A 12,334-nucleotide genomic window follows, 5' to 3' on the forward strand; every position below is an offset into this window, starting at 1 on the left:
TCCTCCCTCGCTTCTCCTGCTCCAAAAGGGACTGTCTGATGCTTTCTGAAGCGGGACCAGGCAGGGAGGGCTGGCTCGGTCGGTGGAGGACTGGGATGGGGTGCAGGTGAACTGGAGGAGCCGGGCTAGGTTTAAAGAAGAGGACAATTCCCCCCGGGTTGCTGAGGGACGGGCAAGAGGCAGGAGCTGAGCGGATGAGGGAGGGGATGGAGGTGGGACGAAGCGAGACGCAAGCGGGGCTAGATGGGGGCAGGACGGGGAGCACAAAGAAGCTGGCGGGGAGGGAAGGGGGCGTCAAGGCGGGAGGGGAGCGGGCGATGCAGGGGCTGAGGGGAGGCAAGCGGGAAAGGGGCGCAGGGCGGAGGGAAGGGGGCCGCAGGCGGCGCCCGTGGCGGGGAGCTGAGGCCTGGGTAAGGGGAGGGGGTCAACGGGTTACCCCGAGGGCTGGGCCTCCCCCCATCGAAGGCTCCTCGCTCCGCTAGGGGGAGTCCCCGCGTCGCGGCCGCCGGCTGCAGGATCCCCGCTCAGCCCCGTCTCCATGGAGGAGCCGCCGCCGCCGCCGCCATCCGCCTCCCCTAGCAACGAGCACCGGGCCGGGCGCTGACCCCCCGCCGCCCGCCTACAGCCAATCGGAAGCCGCCATGCTGCGTCGGCGGGGAACGCCCAATCAAAGGTGCCCTCTGAAGCCCTGGGTCATGTGAGCAGGCAAGATGGCGGCGCCCACAACGGGGGCGTGAGGTGAGAAGGAGCCATGTTGTAGGCGGTGGGGCCTTCTCGGCGGGACCGGCTCGGTAAAGGGCGGGATCGGGAGGGCCGCTGGTGGGGCGGTGTTCGGCGGGGACAGCTCAAGGTCGTGCAGGTCCGAGCCTGGCCCTGGCAAGAAGGCCGTGAGGGTGAACGCGGTACAGGGGCGGCGCCGAGGGTGTTAGCGGCGGTTGGTGACGGTCGCTTAACGGCAGCTAACGGCTTTCGGTGGGGTTTAAAACCTGGGGAGGGGAGGTGAGCCGCAGCCTCCTGGTGTAGGGCTTCTGCCCTGAACCGGGCCTCGGGGGGCTTGGGGACCTCCAGCTGCCTTACAGCGGGTGCAGCGGGACAGGGAGGGGCGTGTATACGTCATGGGGAATTACAGCTCCATGACGTAATGTCTGTATGGTTTACCTAAAGAACAGGTTTGGAGATCCTCCTAAGCAGGGCAGAAGCGGGAGGCCTCAAGGCCGACACCGGCCCCACTGATCCCGGGTGAGATCCTGCAGCTTGTCCCTGCTTCCTCTGCTCCCGTGTCCCGCCAAGCCCAGAACGCAGCGAGCCGAATCCTGTCGATAGGCTGTAGGGCACCAGCTTCAAACTGTGAAAGAAACTTCAAGTAAGTATGACTGGCAAAGTAAGTCCGGGAAACTTTCCTCTGGGGGAAAAATATCAAGAAAAAAGTATTTGAATTGCTAAATACCAGGTTTAATCAAAAGCTGTTGTGGTGGGTTGACCTTGGCTGGCTGCCAGGTGCCCACCAAGTTGCTGTCTCACTCCCATCAATAGGACAGTGGGAGAAGATATGATGAAAAGCTTGTGGGTCAAGATAAGGACAGGGAGATCACTCACCAATTACCATTATGGACAAACCAGATTAGACTTTGGGGAAATTAATTTAATTTATTGCCAGTTAAGGAGAATAGGATAATAATAAATAAGAACAAATCTAAAAAAGCCTTCACCCACACTGCTCCCTTTTTCTTGGGCTCAACTTCACTCCCCATTTCTCTCCCTCCTCCCTGTGAGCGGCATGTGGGGACAGGGAATGGGGGTTGTGGTCAGTTCATCACACCTGGTCTCTGCTGCTCCTTCCTCCTCAGGGGGAGGACTCCTCACCCTCTGCCCTGCTCCAGCCTGGGGTCCCTCCCATGGGAGACAGTCCTCCACGGACTTCTCCAACGTGAGTCCTTCCCACGGGCTGCAGTTCTTCACGAGCTGCTCCAGCCTGGGTCCCCCACGGGTGCCGTCCTTCAGGAACAGGCTGCTCCAGCCCGGGTCCCCCCACGGGTGCCGTCCTTCAGGAACAGGCTGCTCCAGCCTGGGTCCCCCCACGGGTGCCGTCCTTCAGGAACAGGCTGCTCCAGCCTGGGTCCCCCCACGGGTGCCGTCCTTCAGGAACAGGCTGCTCCAGCCTGGGCCCCGTGGGGTCCCAGGTCCTACCAGCAAACCTGCTCCAGCCGGGGCTCTTCTCTCTCCCCACGGGGCCACAGGCCCTGCCAGGAGCCGGCCCCAGCGCGGGCTGCCCACGGGGTCATGGCCTCCTTCGGGCATCCCCCTGCTCCGGCGTGGGGCTCTCCCCGGGTGCAGGTGGAGATCTGCTCCCCCGTGGGGCTCCATGGCCACAGGGGCACAGCTGGCCTCCGCGTGGGCTTCCCCAGGGACTGCCGGGGAACCTCTTCTCTGGCACCTGGAGCCCCTCTTCCCCCTTCTTTTGCTCTGACCTGGGTGTCTGCAGGGTTGTTCTTCTCACATATTCTCACTCCTCTTTCTTGGCTGCTGTTGTGCAGTGTTTTTTTCCCCTTCTTAAATATGTTGTCACAGAGGTACAACCAGTGTCACTGATGGACTCTGGGCAGCAGTGGATCCATCTTGGAGCTGGCATTGGCTCTGTCAGATGTGGGGGAAGCTTCTAGCGTCTTCTCACAGATGCCACCCCTGAACCCCTTCCCCCACCCCCCGCTACCAAAACCTTGCCATGTAAATAACTGTACACTTTCTGACTTGATATATGTCTCTGGCTAAGAGTACCAATAAAAAATATCCTTAGGTGTGGAGTATAAAAGCAGAGTAGATATCTTCGTGATTCCCTTAGATCTTTACGAAGTGTGGATTATTTTCTTTTTCCTTAAGGTTTCTATTTGACAGTTAAGTCAATTTAAACCTGGAGTATTGCCAAAAGCCATTGTCCCGTTAGTGTCTTCCCTTATGCTGCTAGCATTAGGGATCATTGTGTTAGAAGATGATCCAGATGGGAAAAAAAGTACACTGCCCATTGTTCCTCGGAGCAGTTTTCATCTGTGTGTTTCCTGATCCAAGCTGTTGTATGGCCCCAAGCTTGGAAGTGCTCGGGCAAGAGCACCTGGAGGGCGAGATGGTCCATTTTCATCCCAGGGAGTACTTAAGTTGGCCTAGAGCAATTGTCAAACCACAGCTGCAACATCACTAAAGAAAGCAGTTTGGTAGGGTTCATGTAGTCATAAGTATTGCAGACTTCTGTAGCTGGATTGTGCCCTTTGCATCTGAAAATTCTGCTGGGAAAAGTAGGAAATGCATTCATGATAGCATAGTGCCAAAAGAATCTAAATGTTTATTTGACACATACTGGGGCTGTGTAACTTTGATTACACTTGTTTGTTTGTTCCTTCTGATCCAGGACTTCAAGATGACAGGAAGAGAGTTTCTAGAATTAGATTCTCTGCAGCAAAGAGTATATTTGGAAAGATTGAAGCGGATGGAAATCATACAAAAGGTGCTCAATGAGCTTCCTAAAGCAGATCAGTAAGTGCTGGTAAAATAAACAAAGATAAGTGCATCAAACATTTCAAGTTTTTTTGGAGGCTTTTCTTGTCCTGTACTCTTGTAATACAAATCTTTCTTGCAGTTACAAAAATATTTAATTGTGAAGATGCTTATTATTGTCCAGAACAGAAAACTGGTTTTGTGTTTTTTAAATATGGTTAGTTTACTGTTATCTCTGGTCCCGCTCAGCTGGTTTGTGGCATGTGCTCACCAATGCTTAAGGTTCTGGGATGGCTTATCAGCCCTGACTGGCTCGGAGCATTCATATGTGCTATAGCTAATAAATTTTCTAGGAAACTGAAATATTGGAGAGCATAAGGCCAATCCTTTTGTGGTTCTGCAGGAGTCATCTTGTGTCCCACAGGGCTGGCCTGGGGCCAGAACTGAGCGAGCATCAACCTGCTACTTTCTGCATTTCATTCGGCACTGCTCCCTGTTCCAGGAAGGTGAGACTGAGGTATCCAGGTGGTGGTGGACGAGTCAGCCAGCGTCGTGCAGGCACACCAGCAGGGTTCTGTGCAGCACAAAAACAGCTCGAGGCCTTCTGGGCCTCACAGCCAACCTTCTTGTGTTTTGTGATACTGCATTTCACTGCAAAACTTAGTGGACCTGAGCTGGTTCTGTAAGGAGCCATTTTTACGTGTGTATCACCTTAGATAAATTTTGCATAAATAAGAGTAATGGGAAGTTCCTTTTTTTAGAACTAAATTATTGGCTAAACAAATTGCTGGTATTAACACAGGGCCTCCCCACACAGCTGAGAAAGAAAAGTGCCAAGGTTTATCCCTTCCATAACAGTCAGTGGTGCAGCTTTGTGTTTGATCTGCTGCCCTCACCTTTAGCTTACACCACTTCTCCGTCCCCAGAAGAGCTGGGGAGCTAAGGGGGGGGCAGATGCCTCAGTGGTGAGGTGGTAACATGTTGGTAGAAACCGTGGTACCTAGGAACTGCTGGGCCTTGGAAAGAGAGAGCTGCCAGGGGAGTGCGCTTTTATTTGACACTGTCTACACTTTATAGACTTAAAGTCTACACTTTATAGACTTAAAGTGTATATCCAGAGGGGAGGGCACGAATGGCTCAAGGGAAGACGATGCATCCTAGTCAGATCGAGAGAGTTCTTGCTTACCAAAGTTCTTGTTTTTAACACTAGGGAGCTGGTATTTAAAAAATAAATACTTTTTTTTTTTTTAAAAAAAGGCAAACCCAAACAACCCCCTCCTCCCAAAAACAACAAATCCTGCAGCTCCAACCCACACAAAATGCCAAAATCCAACCCTTCCATCCTCCCTTTCTTTCCCTTCATGCAGTGTAGCAGTTCTGTATATCAGACAGCCCGAGTAGCTTCTGCTGGTCCTGGGTACATTACTGTTCTTTGTTTCGGATTCTCAAATATGCTGCTAAACTTTCATCTCTGTCCTCTACGTGTATGTATATGCACACATGCATTTCACTGCTTGTGATTTTAAATATACCAATAGAATGAGGTGGCTGGTTTGCAGAATCTGTACTCTGGGGATGTTTCTGTGACTGGCATCCAGTACTGGGAGAATGGTGATAACAAAAGCAAATAGGTCTCTTTCTTTTTAAAACCCCAAAAAAGAAACATGGCTCCTAAATAAGGGCAAGAGAGATCTGAGCAGTCAAGTGCTTTTGCTCCACAGCATCAGAATTGAATTGTTAGTAGCTTATTTTCATATTTGAAAATCTGATATATGCTAAGAATGAAAGTATTTTCCTATTCAAAATGAGAAATAGCTGGTGTCACTGATGTCAGGAATTTTTAATGTTTTAGATTTTGCAGAATTAGTGCCTTTTTTGTATGGTTTGTCAGTGCTTAATGTTACTCTAAGCATTAAAATGTGTGAGAGTTTTAAATAGGTGGATTTTAAAAAGTCATGTATTGTAATTGCTAAATAGTTTAGAGATTGTCACATTTGATAATCTTGCAAATAAATATGATATTTGGCCTAGCATGTATTTTTTGACTGGCTAAGCATTTTATTTTCTTCGGGGCTTTAGTGGTAAATCCAACTTACGGCGCATTTTAAAAATGCACTTTTAACATAGTAATACTGGCACAGTCTCAGAATTGGACTGCCTTCCAGTTAATTGCTTTGCCTGGCAATAGTTGTCATTCTGGGAATTTTAGATTTGTGGAAACCTAAAGCAAAGAGTTGTTTCCCCTAATCAACTGACTGTGCCAGGTATGATGCTAAAGATAACGCACAGCTTCCTTCCGCCAGTCAAATGGAATAAATGACAAGCTGCTCATCAGGCTTGTAAAATTGGCGCGCTTTTCCATTCCCTCTCGTGCCTTACCTGCTGTGATGGAATGTACATCACATGGGGATGGGGACTGTTTGTCAAGATCTCAAATGCTGACTATCTCTGACCAGACTCCGTTCTATTCTGCCTTCACCGTATAACAGATTGCAACAGGAGTAGCTGCTCTGAAGCCTGTGTTAAAAACATGATAGATAACGGAATCCAGTCCCTCTGTTATCAAGGGTAAAATAGAGGCTCCAGTTCTGTAAACCAGTATGTCCGACTCCTTAGCCTTTACTTAGTGTAACCTCCCAGCAAGGTAGGACCTTAAATTCATGTGTTCCATGCACACAAGGCTGGCTTACAGCCCTTTAGCCTAGAGAGTCACTACAAACGATCTGCCAGCGGCTGCTGAGATCGTTATTGCAAGGTCTCAGTTGCCATAGCTGTCCCACCTGATCTGTTCTGTAGGCTCATACGTTGAAACTAAATCTATGCTTTTGGGTAAGCAGGCTAGACACAAGGCTTATTACAGGAGCTAGCTGTGATCATATATATATATATAAAATTTTTTTTTTTAGTATTTCTTTTGAGAAAACATTCTCCTTAGAAACATGCTTATTAGAAGAGCAAATTTCAGAAAGTTTCCATTAGCCATAATAAAAAAAAAAAAGTTGTAGAAAAGGCTTCCCAGCCTTTCTGTCACTTCGTTCTTGAGGTGTGTGTAAACTCAGGCATATAGCGAAGATGCTGTACTGGTTGGTTTGAAAGTAGGTTCCTCTCCATTTTGCACCAGCAAGAGATTTACATCTCTTCTTGCAGGATATCTAGAACTGAATTGTAGCACTGAGTAAACCAAACTTTTTTACAATTCTCAATTGCTGAATTGACTTTCCACCTTTCACAGGAACCTTTGTAATCACGGATCATACTTCCTTGCAGCAAACGCAAGCTTATGTGGCTTAGTAGCAAATAATTTCTTCAGGAACGTCCTACATGTCAGAAGGGCTTCTTTGGTGTCTGCTTTGCCAATGGCCGTTGTTCCCTTTCTTTCAACAGCAGTGGTTTATGAAACTTTTGTGCGTGAGCCTTTGTTTTCAGGTAAAATCTCATTATTCCTTGTTTTTGAAAAGGCTTTGCTTTCGGTACACAATGTAACAGAAGAGGAGCTTTTTCCTCTCTGCAGAACAGTGGTCTTGAACTGCTGTGGTCTTGAAAAATCTCAGTTTGTAAAGCAGGCTTTGAAAAACAGATTGTCTAATGCATCAGGCAGCAGGGAGTTCTTGAAGTTGAGTGGGAAAGGAGATACATTTGTGTATTTAGGTATGTTTATTAAAAAAAAAAAATCTTACGCATCACTGATTTTTAGCATTTTTCAGTAAAGTCATGTGAAAGTCACTGCAACAAAGCAGTCCAGTTTCCCCCATCTGTATGATTTCATTTGAAGGTCAACTTTAAAGTGATAAATTCTTTATGGGTTGGAGTAAGAGTGATTTCCCCCCGCCAAGATGAAGAGTCCTTTCAAAACTTCTTGCATATCTGTAGAGCTTGGCCATTTCTGCCAAGCGCCTGTTGCCATGTTGTTGCATGCAGCTTATAAATTGTTGTGGTAGAGCTACGTGGACATTGACAGTGAAATATTGTTTGTCCTGCAGGTGAGCTAAACTGTGAGGTCTGTGCTGTGGTCAGAGGAGGATTGATAGGGGCTGTTGTGGGTGGTTTCTATCCTGTTTTCCTGGCTCTCCCCATGAACGCAAGCCTTGCAGCCAGGTACGTCTTATTAACTTGCAACAAGTGAAGTCTTATTTGTTGGTCAAATCTTCAGTTCTCAGTTCAAATTCTGTGGGTTTTTAGTCTATGCACACCTGTCGTCTTGTAGGTGTTGAGTATATGGAAGGTAACTTACATTAAGGTCATCTAATTACAAGGAAAAGTTGGCAAGAGCTACACCAAGCCTCCAAAGTGAAACAAGATCTGCAAACTGCGAAGTACTTGTGTTTAGCTGGAACCTTAGAAGCTACCTAGAATCATGGAGTAGTTTGGGTTTGAAGGGACCTTTCAAGGCCATCTAGTCCAACTCCCTGCAGTGAGCAGGGACATCTTCAACTAGAGCAGGTTGCTCAGAGGCCCCGTCCAACCTGACCTGGAATGTTTCCAGAGATGGGGCATCTGCCACCTCTCTGGGCATCCTGTCCCAGTGTGTGTGGAATTGTGGCTGCCGTCCTGCCAAGCGGTGAGGATTGCTGCTTAGTGCTGCTTGGCTGGATGGCTGAGAGACCTTACTGACCCAGGGCAGTGTCCTGCAGCGAGACTCCCTGGCAGCCGCAGTTCTGCGGCTCGGGTCCAAGCACAGCGAGGGGAGGGTGAGACGTCAGTACGTGGTCAAGCTGGTTCATAGCATTTATCCAGAGAGCTCAGTACTACCAGGTGAATTTAACTTAAGAGAGGAAGGAGAGAATGAATAGCTACCTAAGTATTTTTAATTACTTTAATGTTAAATCTTGACACTTAAATTGGATGGGAAAAAAAGAAAAGTTAAGTTTCTACCCCTGTTTATGTTGTGTAGGTATTCTTCATCTCCCTTGCCAGGGAAAGAAAATCTGTTACGCTTCTGGCTCACAGCTGCTCAGCCTGTCTTTAGAAAGATGAGTTTGGGTGTCCTTATACAGGTTCTAACTGGATTATATCTTGCCACTAAACATCATGGAATATACGTCAAAATACTGCAGCAGATGAACACTAGCAGGGATCCTGAAGAGTTACAAGCATGAAGTTAAGCAACTTTTCAATTGCCTTGGATAAATAACCATAATAAACAAAGAAAGAAGTTGTTGCTTGCTGTCTTTTTTTAATAGAAAAACAAAGTTAAGCTCTGCACTGGCATTCTTTTCAGTTCTGAACTTAAATGCAAGTTGTGTTTTTCCAGCTTATACACCTGAATAACAGCTTTGTAAGGATGGCTGTTTTTCTTTGGAATTGAGGTGGTAAGAAAAGCATTTATGTTGCGTGCTTAGTGTTTGGCTTTAAGGTGATGCTACATCTTTTATAAGCTGTATAAATGAGTATTACTGAAAAAGGGGTTTCACTTTGTAATGCAAACCACAGCGTTTTAAAAAAAGAAAAGGGGGAAGAGGATTATCAAGGCAAGGTTTTTTTAGAGATTCCTCAAAATCTGAGTATTTTTCTCCCTGAACTTCCCTCCATTCTGCTAGCACAGAATTTCTGTCACAAAATTACCCCCTTTAGGCTGTTGCAAGGGTCACGCTATACACCGTAGAGGACACTTGGCACACAGCAATCAGGAGTGATACTCGTGTCAGACTTCCCAGTGTATATATATGTGTGTGTATATCAAGTGGGGGGGGTGGGGGGGAAGAGCCTAGTCAGAACAAACTTTGTCCTTGCAACCAATTTGCCTTGAGATTAGTCTTTTCTTGAAGCCAGGAAATGGCTGGTGCTGTTACTGTGGTATCTCAGCTACCTCTAGTTTTGAGATTAGTGGTCTGGAGTCATTTACGTATGTGTCAGGCTTGTCTTCACCATTGGTGACTGCATGTTCTGGATCAATATAAATTGCCAATTTTCCTACTGAGATATCTGTAGTGTATTCTGCAGTTTGAGAACTAAATCAGTTTTTTTTTCTCCAGAAGCCATCATCTCAATCTGATGTATGGGCTTAACTTTAAAACCCGTACGATCACTGGTTAACCATCATGTACACTTCAATATAATCCTAGCATCCCAAGACGCACATGGAAATATTACTGAGAATTAAGAATTCAGAATTGAGACCCTTAATTGGCCTGGTTTAAAACTTAGCTCTAGCACCGATGAAAAATGTGTTAAAGGAGTTTCCTCGCATTTATCTACTTTTTTGTAACAAATCTGTTGACACAGCAGGAAAACCATGCACTCTGTTTCTCTCTAACCAGGAGTGGCGGCCTGATGTGTACAGGGAAGCAGCAAAGACAGACAGACAGCGGTTGTTACGTGAACTTAGTTTAGTTTTCTCTTCTTCAAAGTTATTGCTGTATCACGCGATGTTCTCGTACAGCGTCTGGCCTGCACCTAACAGCCGTCTTGGCCTTACCTTAATCACTCCTGCTTCAGGGATTCTCACGGAGCGAGTATTTTACGAGGCAGTGAATTATGGTATCTCCAGAAGTCATCAGACTTTAACCAACAGAACCACTTACCTGTGATAACAGAAACATAAAATAAGGCTATTACTTTGCAACAGTATCTTTAAGAATGAAAATGAATGGCTCAGTGATTATTGCAAGCATTTAACAAGATATAGTTAAAATATTGTAAACAGATCCTAGTGCTTTTTAAAGCGTGAGATTCAAAACCGTCTTCCATTCCATGTACTATTTTCATTTTGGTATCAATTCAAGTGACAATTATTCTTAAAGTAATCAAAATGCATGCTCTGATATTTAATGATCCGACTTTGACAAACCACATTTTTTTAGATATTAATTCCTTAATGTAAAGATTATATGCAACAAGAAAAAAAAAAATCCCATTGCTCATGTTTCTTAGTAAGTTGCAAAGACCAATACTTGTTTCCAGAGTAACTGGTGAATATGCAAATTGCAAATATGTATTTATTTTAAGGGTTCAGCATCAACCATGTCAAAAGTCAGCTCTACACTCCTTGGACCAGAAAGGTGTGTTTGTTTGTAAAAAAGGCAACTTTTCAGTTGTAGACTGGGTACTTCTCCTTAAACTCCGGGGCTGGGGGGGAAGTTCTCAAGAGGAAGTTAGAGAATAAAGACTGAAACTGCTTCAAAATTCAGCAGGATACCAAGATACTGTTGGCAAGTTCTAGCCTGCGCATGAAGGAGCGCCCTCATGGAAATCTGGAAATGCTCCTTCCGTCCTCCATCCCAAGCGCAGGGCACAACACGCCTCGTGCAACGCTCAAGAAGTGAGAGGACGAGTTTTTATGGGTTGTCAGCCTCCTACCAACCGTAACGACCTCCTTGCTGCCTCCCTGTTTGAAAACCGCTGTTAGAACAGGTTTTAGTTGTAGCCTTTCTTCTACCGTTTTAGTAGAAACGAGCAGACTACGTACCACAGCAAGAGCTTTTACTGCATTCTTGGAAGAAGGCATGTGTCTAATGTATAACCTGTATTGATGGACATACACATATTGATGTATAACCTGTGTTGACGCACTTCTGACTAAGTCTGAACTACTGCCAAAAGAATGCCGAGAGACTGGGTATAAATAAGATCAAAATACTAAAAAGACAATTTTATCTTCTATATGTACCATTTTTTGATGGTGAATCTCAACATTACAATTTATTCCACACCCTCATCTCCCCCGTACCCATCCTAGTCCAGCTCCCGGCATCCTCCTGCTAATGAGCAGACAGAATTATTTCTCCAAATCTGCATATCCCACTTACTTAAACTGGGTGAAAAAACCATAGAATCAGCTACTGTCAACACGCAATTTTACACAGGGTGTTCTTTAAACACAGACCCCATTTGAACATCTCCCATACCTAACAGACCCTTCAGACATTTACAGCCTAACAGCAAATACAACCCCATGAACAGAATATTATCGGTTCTAGCAGAAAACCTCTTTAACTACAAGCTCTAGAGACAGTAAGTTTTTAAAAATCAGTAAATCTACAAAAAGCTTTTGTGTTTTGCAAAATATCTCTGTGTTTCACAGTTTTGACAAGTGGCATGAGAAATCTGATAATCTGGAAGTACCAAGAGATGCCAAGCGTTGGAATATGGTTGCCTACATTTACTATGATACCATCTCTCCAGGCAGCTGGAGATTGCAGAAACACAGATCTGCTTTTTCCTCGCAGATGCTGCTAAGCTCTTCAGAGGAAAGAGAGAGAAGTTAACTTAGAATGCTACTAAGAGACACAGCAGCAGAATCAAACTGGAAAGGACTAACAGAGAACTGAGCATGAAATTGTTTCTTAAAACGCTAAATAGTCTTGAAGCAGTTGTGGGGTGGAGAAATAGTAGAAAAGGAAGGTAGTGCAGCAGTTTAACGCTGGTGGCGCTTGGTTCTGTGGTACACACAGTTTAATGAACACAAATTTCAATGCTGAATGGGGTGTTTTCTACAACTGGAGGCCAAAAAGGCAGAGCATGCCAGTATGCTATTAAATTTTTCAGCCATTTTTTGTGTGAAATGTTTGTTTTTATCAAGCTGCAGACTACTTTCACTAGAATGCCTGGATGCTAGAAAGCCAGAAGGCTATTTTAAACTGCTCTCTACAAATACAGCATTGAAGATTAACAGAAATGAAAGACTATAGTGCTTGGCTTACTCTGGAGCTTTAAAAATGTTCTGTCCTTTCAGCACCCTCAAACCTCTGTTACACTCGCTCCAGCATTTAGCGTGGAAATAACAATTTGATGAAAGATTATGGTTTAACAGCGTATCATTAACTACTCGTCAAACTTCAGAGCCCAAAAACGGGACAGAAAGGAGGAAGATGCCAATAGACCACGGAAGCGTTCATGGAAGTATTCTACT

General features: G+C 45.6%; 1 protein-coding gene across 1 annotated transcript; it reads left to right on the forward strand.

Moving 5' to 3' along the window:
- Nucleotides 1–3,409: 3,409 nt before the first annotated feature.
- Nucleotides 3,410–8,582, forward strand: LOC309417089 (transmembrane protein 126A-like; the record flags this gene model as incomplete). The annotated part of the gene is made up of 4 exons (XM_082014498.1): nt 3,410–3,525; nt 6,719–6,912; nt 7,467–7,581; nt 8,378–8,582. The coding sequence occupies 4 exons, from the start codon at nt 3,410–3,412 to the stop codon at nt 8,580–8,582; spliced, it is 630 nt and encodes a 209-aa protein (XP_081870624.1).
- Nucleotides 8,583–12,334: the final 3,752 nt, after the last annotated feature.

Source organism: Phaethon aethereus, assembly GCF_964289735.1.
Source record: "Phaethon aethereus genome assembly, chromosome: 1".
In the NCBI taxonomy this organism is placed as follows: Eukaryota; Metazoa; Chordata; class Aves; order Phaethontiformes; family Phaethontidae; genus Phaethon; species Phaethon aethereus.